The sequence below is a fragment of the Schistocerca americana genome, chromosome 1, assembly GCF_021461395.2.
Source record: "Schistocerca americana isolate TAMUIC-IGC-003095 chromosome 1, iqSchAmer2.1, whole genome shotgun sequence".
Lineage (NCBI taxonomy): Eukaryota > Metazoa > Arthropoda > Insecta > Orthoptera > Acrididae > Schistocerca > Schistocerca americana.
In genome coordinates, this window is record NC_060119.1 from 1,197,964,336 (window position 1) to 1,197,980,660 (window position 16,325).

Consider the following 16,325-nt stretch of genomic DNA (forward strand, 5'->3'; position numbering starts at 1 on the left):
TGCCATCTGCCGTCTGTGAACGGTTACTGCATGTTGAGCTCGAACCGAGGTCCACGAGAAAGACAGGCCGTGGCGCCTACGTCGCGAAGGTAGTCCTGAACTCGCTCGGTCCCTCAGCTCAGCAGACAAAATGCGTTTCTAAACTTGTTAACTCGCAGCTGGGGGCGTAAGTACTAACGATAACTGCAACTTCTACTGGAATCTGCTATTATGAAGTCTTACTGATTAACAGTACTACAGCAAAATTTAATTTGAGGTCAACACTCGATATAAATCGTATAACGGCTTGTTTATAGCATTTACTTTCTTCTGCTTAACAGTACTCATTACATGCTGGAAGTGGTGCCTTATGCAACTGATAATCATTTAAGCATGATTTTATTTTATTGTACACCAGTACACCCGTAACAAATTGTAAATAGGCCCATGGACTTCACATCGTTATAGGACTAATAGCAGTAAGATTCCATATTAGCGGATTCCAGCAGAAGATTCAGTTTTCGTTTGTACGGACACGCCTAGTTACGAGTTAACAGGTGATTTGAGCAAGAGAGCGAGCGCGCAGGACTACCTTCGTGACGTACGCGCTGCTGCCTGCCTTTCTCGTAGGTCTTGCCTCGAATATAGGCGGTGCTCACATTTATTTAACTTGATTTTACAGATTTACTTAGCGAACATTGTCGGTGGATTTACATGTTATGGTATTCAGTCTCGCTACAACGACCTTGAAGAGACGGGTATCAGTACCCATCACGATGCTCTGGATTATTTGATGCTAATAGGTCAAGTGTATTCTCTCAACTATTTACTGTTAGAGTGTCCTCCTGAACTAACTGATCAAAATAATTATTGGAGCAAGTATTTACCACAATATAAGACGATGTTTTACGCCTACCATAGACGTTAAAATTATATGGAACTATTTATAATGAGATTCAAGTTTTCTTTGAATCGTTCAGAAACTGTATCATTTCTGCTGAATGGTCGGTAAAAGGAACCAATTATGAATTTATTCCGATTTTCAAGTATAACTTCTGTCGAAAGCAACAGAAGGGAACTATTTGTTTCCCAACACAGCTACAACAGTTTACAACTGCAACATCGATAGATGCCAGGTTTACCCCCGCCCAGTGTTTTCCCTGCACCTTATGAGACTGAAGCCCTTTCTATACTTCGCGAGGATCCTCAAACCTAGAAAACCTCCCTTTCGATACTACACAAGTCCCTCTGCCTGTGTAGCCGCCTCTTGTGTGTTATAGTCCTCTAACCTATTATGTGGAACTCAAAACCCACCCCCCATATGGCGCAAGTCGATGGGTCTTGAGCCGACAAGGTTTTCCTGTGCAAATCTTTGACAGCACGTAGTATTCACGACACATACACGCCAAATGATCACAGCATCAGTGCCTCATATTTTTTCATGCTTGTGTTTTTATTTAATGAACAGTTTTCTGATTTACCAGTAACTTCACTTAAATGTTGACTGTAAGTGCTATTAAAGAACTGTGCTTATTTAAAAGTCGTCAATGACATGTGTTAGTGGACATCACAAATGAAAATACAACGAAAAGACATCTCTGTCTAGAAGGCAGAAATAATTGTTTAATAATATGTAATAAATCTATTGTCATTTATCGTGAGTGCAATTGCACAAGAATACTGGCTTATTTATTTATGGATAAATCTTTATTTGTAATTATTCTGAATCGTCTGAGTGTGGCAGAATTTTAAAACATTTCTTTATTGAAATATTGTTGTAATACGTTAGTTCAGTGGGAGAAAATGGTTAAGATGAATTAGATCATGCCTGTAGAGCTTACGACCGATGTAGTTTTGATGGAGACGTCCTTCAGCCAATGGTGAAGTAGACAGTAGTAGAACAATGCGGGACTCAAGTGGAGACTGCGACTTTTGAAGTGACAAACTAAAGGGAGCGATTCGCGACACTTCGTGTTGAGTGCTGGAAAAAAGGCAGACCTGCCTCTGGTAACGTGTGTGATTCAGGCGTAAGGGTTTGAACCTGGGCGGTGAACGGCCGCTACAATACTCTAACTTCTGAAGGAAATCCAGTTCACGAGAGATCTGGATATGCTTCAGAATAGGCGTCTCACTTATTCGGCTTGTGTTAAGGAACTGAGGACAGACGGAGTATGAGCTAATGTTCTTCGTATCGGGTGTGTAAGTGTGTGAATCATCGTATCGAACACTGCACTATTTTGAGTTGGTGAATATTTCGTGTATGGTGATCACGAAATGGATTGGGTTTTCACTTAAGTTTGGGCATATTGGTACAATTCTCGTAACTCTCTCAACGTTAACTTTAGTGCATTTGATATTGGTATTTCTGTAAGTGTTTGAATTGTATATTGTAGTATCACGTCCCGTTCATTTGAGACGTCCTTTATTGTGTGTAAGTCAGCATCTACATCTACACGAATAATTTGCAAATCACATTTAAGTGTATGGCAGAAGTTTCATCGAACCACCTTCACTACAGTTCTCTATTATTTCAATCTCATACAACGCGCGGGAAAAACGGACACGTACATCTTTCCGTGTGAGCTCTGATTTCCCGTATCTTATTATCGTGATCGTTTCTCCATGTGTATCAACAAAATATTTTCGCATTTGGAGAAGAACGTTGATGACTGAAATTTCGTGGTATGATTCCGTCGAAACTAAAAACACCTTTGTTTTAATGATGTCCCTCACAAATCCTGTATCATGTTCCTGACACTTCTTCCCCAACTTAGCGATAATACAAAACGTGCTGCCTTTCTCTGAACTTTATCGATGTACTCCGTCAATCATGTCTGGTAAGGATTCCACAATGCGTAGCAGTCTTCTGAAAGAGGTCGGACAAGCGTAGTGTGGCCCGTCTCTTTAGTAGACCTTTTACATTTTATAACTGTGCTGCCAATAAAACGCAGTCTTTTGTTAGCCTTCCCCGCCGGCCGGTGTGGCCGTGCGGTTCTAAGCGCTTCAGTTTGAAACCGCGTGACCGCTACGGTCGCAGGTTTCAATCCTGCCTCGGGCATGGATGTGCGTGATGTCCTTAGGTTAGTTAGGTTTAAGTAGTTCTAAGTTCTAGGGGACTGATGACCTCAGAAGTTAAGTACCATAGTGCTCAGAGCCATTTAGCCTTCCCCATAATATTTTCTATGTGTTCCTTCCAATATAAATTGATCATAATTGTAATTTCTAGGTATTTGGTTGAATTTACGGACTTAAGATTTGACTGAGTTTTACGGATTTCTTTTAACACTCATGTGGATGACCTCACACTTTTCGTTATTTAGAGTCAATTGCCAATTTTCGCGACAAAGAGATAGCTTTTCTACATCGTTTTGCAATTGGTTTTGATCTTCTGATGACTTTACTAGTCGATAAACGACAGCATCATCTGCAAATAACCTAAGACGGCTGCTCAGATTGTCTCCTAAATCGTTTATGTAGATGAGGATCAAATCACTTCCATTTTACTCGATGACTTCCCGTCAGTTACTACGAACTGTGACCTCTCCGACAAGAAAATCAAGAATTCCGTCATATAACTGAGACGATATTACATAAGCACGCAATTTTACTACGAGCCGCTTGTGTGGTACAGTGTCAAAAGCCTTCTGGAAATCTAGAAATACGAAATAGCACTCAACACCTCGTGTGAGTAAAGAGCTAGTTGTGTTTCACAAGAACGATGTCTTATAAATCCGTGTTGACTGTGTATCAATAGACCGTTTTCTTTGAAGTAATTTAAAATATTGGAACAAAATAGATGTTTCAAAATCCTGCTGCATATTGACGTTAATGATATGGACCGGGTAATTTAGTGGACGTCCTTTCTTGAAAATTGGTGCGACCTGTGCAATTTTCTAGTCTTTGGGTACGGTCTTTCGTCGATCGAACGGTTATATGTGATTGTTAAGTATCAGCATACTCTAAAAGGACCCTAAGTGGTATGCAGTCTGGACCGGACGACTGGCTTTTTTTCAGTGATTTAACTTGCTTCACTACTCCGAGGATATTTACTTCTGCGTTACTCATGTTGGCAGCTGTTCTTGATTTGAATCCTGGAATATTTACTTCGTCTTCTTTGATGAAGGAATTTCGGAAGGCTCTCTTTAGTAACTGTGCTTTGGCAGTACTGTCGTCGATGGTATTTTCATTGTTATCGCACAGACAAGGCATCGATTGTGTCTTGACGATAGCATACTTCACGTACGACCAGAACCATTATGAACATCTCGCACTGAAGTCCGCGCAAAATTTCGAGCTTCTGTATCAGATCGCCGATCTTGGGGAATTCGCGTCTGTTTAAATTTGGCATGTTTGTTTCGTTGTTTCCGTAACAGTGTTCTGACCTGTTTTGTGTACCAAGGAGGATATGCTCTGTCGTTTGTTAATTTATTTGGTATAAGTCCCTCAATAGATGCCGATAACATTTCTTTAAATTCAGGCCATAGTTGGTCAACACTTACATTGTTAATTTGGAGAATGTTTCTCAGGAAGGTGTCAGGTGAATTTTTTTCCGTTTTTTTGAATAGGTCTATTTTTCGTTTATTTTTAGAGTATTTGTGGGGTTAGAATATGCAATCTCGATACGAAAACCCTGTATTCACTAATCCCAGCATACCTTTTGATGCTCTTTATCAGTTCAGGATTATTTGTTACTAAGAGGTCAACTGTGATTTCACAACCGTTGACTATTCGCGTGGACTCATGAACTAACTTGTTCGAAATAATTTCCAGAGAAAGCGTTATCACAATTTCGTATGCTGTTTTATGCGTACCTCCGGAATTAAACATGTATTTTCGCCAACATATCGAGTGTAAATTAAAGTCACCACCAACTATAAATCCATTCCAGACGTTAAAATAGAACTTTTGTTAATAAATTAATCATTTGTATTTGATTTTGTATTTCTGTGTAATTTATTAATTCGCAATTCTAGACAATACATTGACTATTTGACTGCAGGATTACAGCTACAGTTTATTATTTGCAGCCTATTAGTTGCGGGACGTGAAAGCAGACGTGCGCGGCTCGACGATACGACTACATCTAACTGTTCTTTTTATACAGAGCCGTGCATAGGTCAAGTACCTAAAGTACGAGTAACTGCAGGTGAAGTTCGAACCGCAGTAACGTGTAGATTGTGAGTTATTGCCGATAACATGCTAGTAGCAATACTGTTATGAGTAGCTGTTTCTTTTTATCTTTGTGAATATTTCTTCACACTTTCAGTTTCATCATTTCTTGTAGTTGTGAATTCAAATCGCGAAGACTTGTTGCGAACGGACTGCGGTGGAGAATACAGCCCCACCGCTGCTCTAATAATTTGGTGACATTCACTGTAAACGAAAACCGCAAACACGTTTTCGACAGTCGTACACAATACATTGCGAAAGTCTCAACAGCTTCACGAGGAAGCTGTCTGATCGCTACATACAGTGGATCGCACAGACTAACGATATTCAGGCTCACAGGAGAGCACAGAAGTTGTACCTGAGTTAATGTCTGTTTACGTTTGTTACAGTATGACAAATATTTGTGAGATCCGTTCTCCTGACCGACACACACTGCTTTCGACACTGTTATACTGTTACAATTTCGCGAAGTTTCATACCTGTGACGTATTTGATGTGGTATTAGAAATACTCTTTCCAGTGCCATATGAAAATGTACGCAACAACAATAACAAGTATGTAGATGGTGTAATTCGGCAGCTGTAACCGTCAAAAATTACTTGTATAAGTCTTAAAACAGTCCACTAAAACTTAGAAAAAGCAATACCATGAAATATTTACTAGCGTTTGTTTGAAACTTTCCGTCTGACATGTCACACCATGCAGTTACGAGTGTTCATGTTGATTTGGAGGCAACATTGACAGCTATTGTGAATAACGTACGAGAAAAATCCGGAATGGAGTGTCTTATTTCGCCGGCCGGAGTGGCCGTGCGGTTCTAGGCGCTACAGTCTGCAACCGAGCGACCGCTACGTTCGCAGGTTCGAGTCCTGCCTCGGACATGGATGTGTGTGATGTCCTTAGGTTAGTTAGGTTTAATTAGTTCTAAGTTCTAGACGACTGATGACCTCAGAAGTTAAGTCGCATAGTGCTCAGAGACATTTGTCTTATTTCAGGACTTGGAACATGGTACTGTTCCTTTACGTAAGATCATATAACACTTACCAGTGGTTTCTTTCTTCACATTTAACCAAATCACTGACAGTCTTAGCTATATGCAACCGTCATATATTGCCTATTTCATGGTGTACATCCTGTTAACAGCAAGAAGTTACTCCCCTACCAATAACTGACCATAATATGTTTGTCAATCAGGGGATTGTGGCGTCAAAGTTTTCCTTGCTTCCACAACCTAGACATTTCCCTAAAATTAAACTACATGGTGTGGTTCTGGAACAATGAGCTATTAATCAGCTATACCTGGAGGATCTCGCGACGAATGTGACACAAACTGCAAATGATCAACATCCGGGTTTTAGGTGGGATGATTTTGGGTTTGTAACCATATTGACAGGGTGTTTACATTGTACAGAACCGTGTTTCTATTTGTAGAAACTGCTACAAATGATACTGGTTTCAGTTAAAAATGTTCTGTCAGTGATAGTGCATCAATAAAAATCATAAAAAGGTTCAAGCATTAATGGCTGCATATTATAACTAAATACGAGTTTACCGTATTTCCATGTTCATTGATTCAAGTGAAGCACAGTAGACGTTGTCTTGTTGATCAGGCATATTTCCCAAAAGGCGGAATTTATCTGTGATAAGCATTACTTTGCGATACGTTGTCACAATGGCATCGTTCTCTCTTTCTTTGTCAACAATCTTGCAGGTGACCTGAAAAAGCAAAAGTAGGTTGTCATATTTCTAACTGAAAAGCTGATTGAGGCAAGTAGACTGTAGTAAAAATGGTTTTTGTTTATACACACATCAAAAAAAGTTTTGAATCACCTCGGTTCCTAGAGTAGCGGAACCTGTACAGAAAATTGGAACAGAGATCAACATAAACATCATTTCTGCCCTTTCTATTGCTCATGAAAACCACACATTACGTGTTGCACCACCATACAGCGAGGCTTTCAGAGGTGGTGGTCCAGATTGCTGTGCATATCGGTACATCTAACACTCAGTAACACGTCCTCTTGGTTGATGCATGGCGGTATTCGTCGTGGCAGACTATCTACAAGATCACCAAGGCACTGTTGGTCCAGATTGTCCCACTCCTCAACGGCGATTCGGCGTACATCCCTCAGAGTGGTCGGTGGGTCACGTCGTCCATAAACGGCCTTTTTCAGTCAATCCCACGCATGTTCGATAGTGCTTATGTCTGGAGATCATGTTGGCCACTTTAGTCAAGCGGTTATGCTGAAGGAAGTCATTCACAATATGTACACAATGAGGGCGCGAATTGCCGTCCATGAAGACGCATGCCTCGCCAATATGCCGCCGATATGGTTGCACTATCGGTTGGAGGATGGCAATCGCGTATCCTACAGCCGTTACGGCGCCTTCCATGACTACCAGCGGCGTACGTCGGCCCCACATAATGCCACCCCAAAGCAGCAGGGTACATCCACCTTGCTGCACTCGCTGGACAGCCTGTCAAGGCGTTCAGCGTGACCGGGTTGCCTTCAACAAGTCTCTGGCGATTGTATGTTTGAAGGCATATGCGAAACTCAGCGGTGAATAGAACGTGATGCCAATCCTGAGCGGTCCATTCGGCATGCCCATCTTTACGGCACTGCATGGTGTCGTCGTTGCAAATGTGGTCCTCGCCATGGACGCCGCGAGTGAAGCTGCGCTTCGTGCAGCCTATTGCGCATAGTTTGACGTCCTGCGACTGCACGAAAAGCATTATTCAACATGGTGGCGTTGCTGTCAGGGTTCCTCCGAGCCATAATCCGAAGGTAGCGGTCATCCACTGCAGTAGTAGCCCTTTGGCGGCATGAGCGAGGCATGTCATCGACAGTTCCTGTCTCTCTGTATCTCCTCCATGTTCGAACAACATCGCTGTGGTTCACTCCGAGACGCCTGCACATTTCCCTTGTTGAGAGCCCTTCTTGGCACAAAGTAACAATGTGGCCGCGGTCAGACCGCGGTGTTGTACGTCTAGGCATGGTTGAACTACAGACAACACGAGCCGTATACTTCCTAGTGGAACGGATCGGCTGTTGGACCCCCTCCGTCTAATAGGTGCTTCTCATGCACGGGTTTAGCGACATCTCTGAACAGTCAAAGGGACTGTGTCTGTGATATAATATCCACAATCAAAGTCTACCTTCAGGAGTTCAGGGAACTGGGGTGATGCTAACTTTTTTTTGATGAAGTCTCTGCTCGGCCCTCCGTAAAGGTCACGCTCAAGTATCACACTGTAGTCCTTCTCTACAGATCGAAATGCATTTTGGAGGCAATCTCGATCCTGATAAATGCATCAGTTCATATTACATGTAAGTCATTATTACCTGTATATTCAACGTACTGTGTTACAGATCGGGGTTAAAAAATTTTGATGTAAGTTAATTTTCACGACAAGATTAGACAAACGAAAGTAACCGATAATGGATTTTCTCGCAGGTAAATTGTGGGAAGTTGAGTTTAGATAAGTAGAATGAATCCACTAGCCCCCTCGGGATCTTGTCACCTGCATTTTTAATGCCAATAATGTCTGAAGACGGAATTGAACACCCTCCTCCATGACTATCGTGTGGATGCTACTAGCCCCCTCGGGATCCCGTCACCCGCGTTTTTAATGCCAATGGCATAAAACGTCTGAAGACGGAATTCAACACCCTCCTCCCACACAGCGGTTACCATCCCCACACGCCTTGGTGCCATTACCCTTGCAGCAGCGTATTTGAGCCCAAACAAGCCACTGCTGGAAGCAGAAGTCCGCACATTGTCATCCTTCGACAGGCCCATCATTGGGGCAGATCTCAATGCCAAGCACCCAGCTTGGCATTCTCGCGCGCCTAACCCAAAAGGCCAGCCCCTCCTTGACCTGAAGGATACCTTAGCACTAACAGTCTATGGCCCCCACGAACCTACCCATATCCCAGTCCGTACTAACTGCAAGCCAGACGTTCTGGATGTGGCCATCTTCAAAAACATCACCATCAGTTTTCACTGGAAGTTCTCCCGAACTGGCCTCTGACCTTGAGCCAGTACTCTTGCACCTCACCAATGCTGCCCTTTCATTTGATGTTCGTTCCACTGCGACCCTCACCAATTGGGACAAGTTTGCCAGGGTACTTAATAACACCACTCGACACGACCTCAATTTGACAACACCGGCCAATATAGTCCGTGCTGTGGATTACCTTACCGCCAAAATACAGAAAGCAGTGAAACACTGCACCTCGAAATATAACACCCCTGGACGACTTGCCCCCTCTGTTACGAGAGCTGAAGGTGCAAAAGAACCGCTACCGCCGGAGGTGGAAGCAGTTTCGTGACCCTCAGGACAAACGCCAAATGAGACGCCTCCAACGCGAATTCAGCCACCGGCTCGCTGAATGGAGGTCTGAACAGTGGGAGGACAGGATGTCCACTTTCCTACTCCACCAAAAATCTGACTGGGCTGTCATTCGCACCCTGCGGCGTTCTAAGCCAGCGACTGCCCATCCTATTCGCACAGCAGTGGGCTTGTCTTATGATACCCGGCAAATTGTGGAAACGCTGGCAGATGCGTTCGAGGCCCAAAACCGCCCTCTGGTCCAGGACCTTTCACCGAAGGAACTACAGGAAGAACATGAAGTCCTGACAGCTGTTGCTGCTTTCCGCAACCGCCCACCCCAGTCTGCTCCCCTTCTTACGTCCATGGCAGAAATTCAGCGCATCCTTCGACGGAAACGTGGCCGGTAGGCCCCTGGATTGGACGGAACTTTAAATGAACGTCTTTGCCACCTTCCCCGCACGCCACTCATCTTGTTCACCAAGATTTTAAACTGTTGTCTCACATCTGGCCTTTTCCCCCCTCAGTGGAAACAAGCCAAACTGATTGCGATCCCCAAGAGGTTCAAGGACCCTACAGTCCCCACCAACAACAGGCCCATCAGCCTCCTAAACACTATGGCGAAGGTCCTTGAATCTGTGATCCTTCACCGACTTTCCCAACCTCTTGCGGCAGCTGGGACGATCCGTCCTGAACAGTTTGGATTCACTCCACACCTCTCTGCTGAACTTCAGGTCCTACAGATCACTGAACACATCAGCAAAGGCTTTGTAAGTAGGCTGTTTAGGTTCTTATATTGGTAACGCCGCCGCCATGTAGCGCTCTCTGTATGAAAATCACTGACTGTGCTGTGTGCAGTCTGTGGCTAGTTTGCATTGTTGTCTGCCATTGTAGTGTTGGGCAGCGGCAGCTGGATGTGAACAGTGCGTAGCGTTGCGCAGTTGGAGGTGAGCCGCCAGCAGTGGTGGATGTGGGGAGAGAGATGGCGGAGTTTTGAAATTTGTCATGAACTGATATATATATTATGACTATTAAGGCAAATACATTGTTTGTTCTCTATTAAAATCTTTCATTTGCTAACTATGCCTATCAGTAGTTAGTGCCTTCAGTACTTTGAATCTTTTATTTAGCTGGCAGTAGTGGCACTTGTTGTATTGCAGTAGTTCGAGTAACCATGATTTTTGTGAGGTAAGCGATTTGTGAAATGCATAGGTTAATGTTATTCAGGGCCATTCTTTTGTAGGGATTTCTGAAAGTCAGATTGCGTTGCGCTAAAAATATTGTGTGTCAGGTTAAGCACAGTCCTGTATAATTTTTCAAAGGGGACGTTTCATATGGCGACCCTGCCAGGATACCTCACTGGAATCTTCTGATTCTTTTCTTGTAGTTTGTGTAATTAATGTAGCTTTTGTTTATTGCTAGCGCGTAATTATAGAGAGAATTTCCTTTGTAGTTGTAGTTTTTCATTGTTGTACACAGTTGTGGCATGCCTGTAGATTTGCACCTAGTATTTCGCAGCTGCAATTAACTAGATTTGGACTGCAGTACCAAATGTCACACTGAAAACGAACCCTGTCCTTTCCTTTTGTATTATTCCGCTATGTGTTTATGTACCCTTGTGTATTTATCTTTTTCCTGTCTTTATGTGTTTAGCTAATAAGATTTATGTTGTAGAATTTTTCCAATACTATGTATGAACTTATGTCATAATTCCTGTAACACTGATGTATATGTTATTTCGATTCTTTTGTAAAGCCTGTACTACAAATGTTATCTGTATTGTTATGTTCTTTAATGATGTATTTTGTACCTTTGTTATTGTATTCTTATGTTATAAAATTGTAATTGACACCAGTTCATCATATTATTAACTTGTAAGTTTCATTTCACTGCACACGTTTCTGTTGGTCATAGTATATGGACAATATGAGAGAAGTAGGGACCGTTAGGGTTTGGACATGTGTTAATAATTCAGCAAGGGACTGGATAACAGCATTGCTGGTTCTAAGTACATTCCAAAAAGTTTTGTGAGTACACAAGTGGTGGTTTATGGACTTGCTATATTATCCGCAAGACTCTTCAATGGTGATTGTGCACCTGCACAGTCGCAGCAGATGGCTGCTGGCCATTTATACAAGGACTACAGTGGGTCTACACCTTTGCTGACTCACCAGTACCATTATTTCTACAAGGACTGCAGTGGGTCTGCACCTCTGGTGGCCCACCAATACCGTAATCTCTACCAGGACTACAGTGGGTCTGCTCTATGGTGACCTATCTACCAATATTCTTCAAAACTTCGAATGACTCTGCGGTGGGTTTACTCTGTTGTGGCCCATTACTTGTGTGCCTGTCAAGAGTCAGCACTGTCATTCCATTGGAAGGCCACTACTTCTTCAAGACTGCATGGAATTCCACTACTTCTGTGTGCATTCTCTTTTACTGTTCAGACTTTGAAAAAAAGAAAAACACTGTAATTTTACTGTGATGAATCAGGACTGTCTTTATAGACTGTGAGAAAATTTTACCGTTTGACCAACATTGTATCAATAAGTGTGTGCCTTTGATTTCTTTGTTATTGTAATTATGAAAAACTTTTTCAAATCTGTATTGGCCACTGCCCAAAGCAATTTGTAAAATTTTTTGTGGGGAGCATGGGGGCTATGTAAGTAGGCTGTTTAGGTTCTTCTGTTGGTAACGCCGCCGCCACGTAGCGCTCTCTGTATGAAAATCACTGGCTGTGCTGTGCACAGTCTGTGGCTAGTTTGCATTGTTGTCTGCCATTGTCGTGTTGGGCAGCGGCAGCTGGATGTGAACAGCGCGTAGCGTTGCGCAGTTGGAGGTGAGCCGCCAGCAGTGGTGGATGTGGGGAGAGAGATGGCGGAGTTTTGAAATTTGTCATGAACTGATATATTTATTATGACTATTAAGGTAAATACATTGTTTGTTCTCTATTAAAATCTTTCATTTGCTAACTATGCCTATCAGTAGTTAGTGCCTTCAGTACTTTGAATCTTTTAGTTAGCTGGCAGTAGTTAGCTGTATTGCAGTAGTTCGAGTAACCAAGATTTTTGTGAGGTAAGCGATTTGTGAAATGCATAGGTTAATGTTATTCAGGGCCATTCTTTTGTAGGGATTTCTGAAAGTCAGATTGCGTTGCGCTAAAAATATTGTGTGTCAGGTTAAGCACAGTCCTGTACAATTTTTCAAAGGGGACGTTTCAGCTTCAACACTGCCAAGTCTACAGCTGCCGTTTTTCTGGACTTGCAAAACGCCTACGACAAGATCTGGCAAGACAACCTCGTACGCAATATGCTGACACAGACCCCTATACAGGATATTTATGTCAAGATCGTGGATGACTTCCTCCGTGGTAGGACTTTCCTAGTGGCTCAACGGGGAATGCGTTCTGGCATTCGCCAATTGTCGGCAGGCACTCCGCAAGGATCGGTGCTATCTCCCATCCTTTCTAATATCTATGTCAATGATATGCCGGTCATCCCCGAGTGCCACCTTGCACAAACAAGGGACAAACAAAATAGCTCTCAATGCCGCCAAAACTACGGCAGTTTACTTCACGAAACGGTGCCCAGTCCTCCGCCGCAATATCTCGATTGCAGGTGTGCGGGTGCCCTGGTCCCCGACAACCACCTATCTCGGGGTCCAGATGGACCACAAGTTGCTCTTCCACTGTCATGCGGAGTATGTCACCAACAAGGGGCAAAAGCTAACCAGGGCTTTGTACCCGCTCTTTCGCAGTAGGGAACTTAACCTGCATACCAAGCTGCGCATTTACCGAACAGTTATCCTGCCTGCCCTCACGTATGGATCTGCTGCATGGGCCACGATTAGTGTCAGCAGGATGTGGACACTGCAGCGCCTGCAGAACAAGGTGCTCAGGTGGAGCTTGCACGCCCCGTCACTCACGAGAATTGTCACTCTCCACGAGGAAGCGGATATCGTCCCCCTAAAGACGACCATACGCAACAACGCGCGGCGGCTCTATGAGAAAGTGGATGCCTTGCGGGACACTGACCATGGGTTACGCCACGTTGGGACCACACTTCCACGCCGCTGGCATCGACATCCGGTTCCCCTAACCATCCTAGAGGAAACGGATTCCGACCATGGCTAACGATAGGTCTGGCACGCCCACCACGGACGCATCCTTTGGCGGGACTAGCCCCCATTCTACGTCCAATACTTTCCAATCATACCTGCCCACGTTAGGCAAAATTTTTCTGCCTGACTCATGTGGTACTGTCACCGTCAGAGGGTGGTACGGGACTCCCAAGTCCCACCGCCACACCTCCAAAGTGAATTGCAGTGACGCAGTCACTGACCTGTGGAAATTTACTGCCTCACCAACGCAGTTAGACCACAATAGACCGGTGATGCTGTATTGTAACATATCACAAAAAAAAACAACATACAGTACCCGCTCGATAATCGATGCGCTATATAGATCTCTAACAACTGGAAGTTACAATTACAGTAAGAATAATTTATGCAGTACTCGTCAAACAGAATGAGTGCTGTATGGAGATGGGACTACAGAATGAAAATCACCAAGACCTCTAACAACTGGAAGTTACAATTACAGTAAGAATAAATTATGCAGTACTCGTCAAACAGAATGAGTGCTGTATAGAGATGGGACTACGGAATGAAAATGATCAAGTAAAGCTGAAGGACGTACTCACTAAACAGGTTGAGCACTGTACATAGATCAGACTGCGGTATGAAACACACGAAATAAGAGTAATTTATATGGCAGTGGTGGTAGTAAGATTGAACGATGTACCCGTCAGACAGACAGAGCGTTGTATAGAGATCAGACTACGGGGTGAAACGGACAAAATAAGACGAATGTATACGGGAGCGGTAGTAGTGAGATTAACGACAAACTTAAATTCGGGACTTGGAATGATACAGAAGATGATATAAAGGAAACTCACACCAACACCAACAAAATTACGGCCAGGGACACAGGGATGGAAATCATAAGGATAAACAACAAAAAAACAGCTCTTAACCTTACAAGATTACTACATCCAACCCACAAATTATTAGACCAACTTAGCAAACCACACACTCTTTAAACTGACTGACCATTTCATATAATATTAAATATGAACCGATAACAACAGGCTCCATTTACCACTACCATCTCCTCTCGGATTCTGTCCTTTAATCACACTCCAGGTCCATCTCCGCTACTGCCCTCCACCCCCCAAAAAAACAATAAAATAAGTCAACCCATCCCCACTCCTCGCACGTCTCGACCTAACAAACAAGACAGTTTCACAAATTTTCACTGACACAAACACGCACAGATAATAAAGTAGTTTCACGGGTTGGCAACACACAACGTGAAGTAAAACAGACGAAAATTCAAATGGCTCTGAGCTCTATGGGACGTAACATCTGAGGTCATCAGTCCTCTAGAACTTACAACTACTTAAACCTAAGGACATGAGACACATCTATGCCCGAGGCAGGACCGTAGCGGTCGCGCGGCTCCAGACTGAAGCGCCTAGAACCGCTCGGCCACATCGGCCGGCAACAGACGAAAAGACATACACACTGTTACTGTGCGGGATAAGAAACAGTTTACAAAAGTGAAGTGTAAATAATGCAGCGCAAGAATTAGTGCAGAATGAAAAAGTGCAAATGTGAATCGAAGTTAATCGCTTCTACCAAGAAGGGAAGTGAGGCGTAGCGCCGTATACCGATCCTGCTTTGGAGGCGGTTAAGTGTGAAATGTGTCTCAGAGCTGGATAGTGACAGATGGTGACGCGAGACTGCACGCGCACGTAGTTTATGTATCAGCCGATAGAGGACAATATTGGATAGGAGACTGATTTAGTTTCGATTGTGCCCACTAGAGTGCTCTAAAGTAATAGAATGTTTTTCATAAACTGTTCTAGTATTTTCATAAAGTGTTATTATTTCTTTTTGTGTATGTAAAATGTTATAAATGTGTTTTAGCAGTATGAATGATGCGTAAGTGTGCTTTAAGGTTAATATGAAGATAATTGTTTAACGAGTTATGTAGTAGGGTTTAGTGTGGGAACATTTGGAAGAAAAATGGTTCAAATGGCTCTGAGCACTATGGGACTCAACATCTTAGGTCATAAGTCCCCTAGAACTTAGAACTACTTTAACCAAACTAACCTAAGGACATCACACACACCCATACCCGAGGCAGGATTCGAACCTGCGACCGTAGCAGTCCCGCGGTTCCGGACTGCAGTGCCAGAACCGCTAGACCACCGCGGCCGGCCATTTGGAAGAAATATGGATATGGACAAAGGGGATTTTTGCAGAATAGATTTGTGAAGTAAGTTTATGGTAAAGGGAAAGTTAATTCAGGTATAAATAACAATTGTAAATAACTTTATGCATAAGCAAAACTTCAGTATATTAGATAATTACGTCGGTAAAAAGTACAGTCGTTAGGTTTACTATTTTGCGATTCGTTATAGATGAAAAGTTCGGACTGACGCGGGAGAATGTTGTTTTGCTATTGGCTGTTGAATAAACTGACCAATGGCAAAGCAATATTCTTCGCGCGCCTTCTCTGCTGGCAGAGAAGACTTAGAGTATTCTAGAGAAGAGTGGGAGCCTAGCCATGAAACAGTTCGGTCGTGTGTAGTAGTAGTTCCGATGGAAACGGTAAGTTGCCCGATATAGCAGTGTGTAATACATCAAAAGTGTGGTAAAGTGACGGCATACTTATTCCGATGGGCGTGTAGAAATTTCGGAATTTTTAAGTGAATTTTGTGACATAAATTCCGCTTGGCGTATTGAGCAGGTCGGTGGATAAAAAGTGTGACTGCATTTG

General features: G+C 43.3%; 1 protein-coding gene across 3 annotated transcripts in view; it reads right to left on the reverse strand.

Moving 5' to 3' along the window:
* The window catches only part of LOC124619779 (toll-like receptor 2), a 119,865-nt gene that overhangs the window by 89,297 nt on the left and 14,243 nt on the right, over positions 1-16,325 (reverse strand). For 2 of the 3 annotated variants that reach the window (XM_047146369.1, XM_047146381.1), the window contains exon 2: positions 6,701-6,864. The exons of the other annotated variant lie outside the window; for it this stretch is intronic. In XM_047146369.1, coding sequence (XP_047002325.1) covers positions 6,701-6,864 — 164 coding nt within the window. The remainder of the gene's footprint in view (positions 1-6,700; positions 6,865-16,325) is intronic. 3 annotated transcript variants of the gene reach the window in all.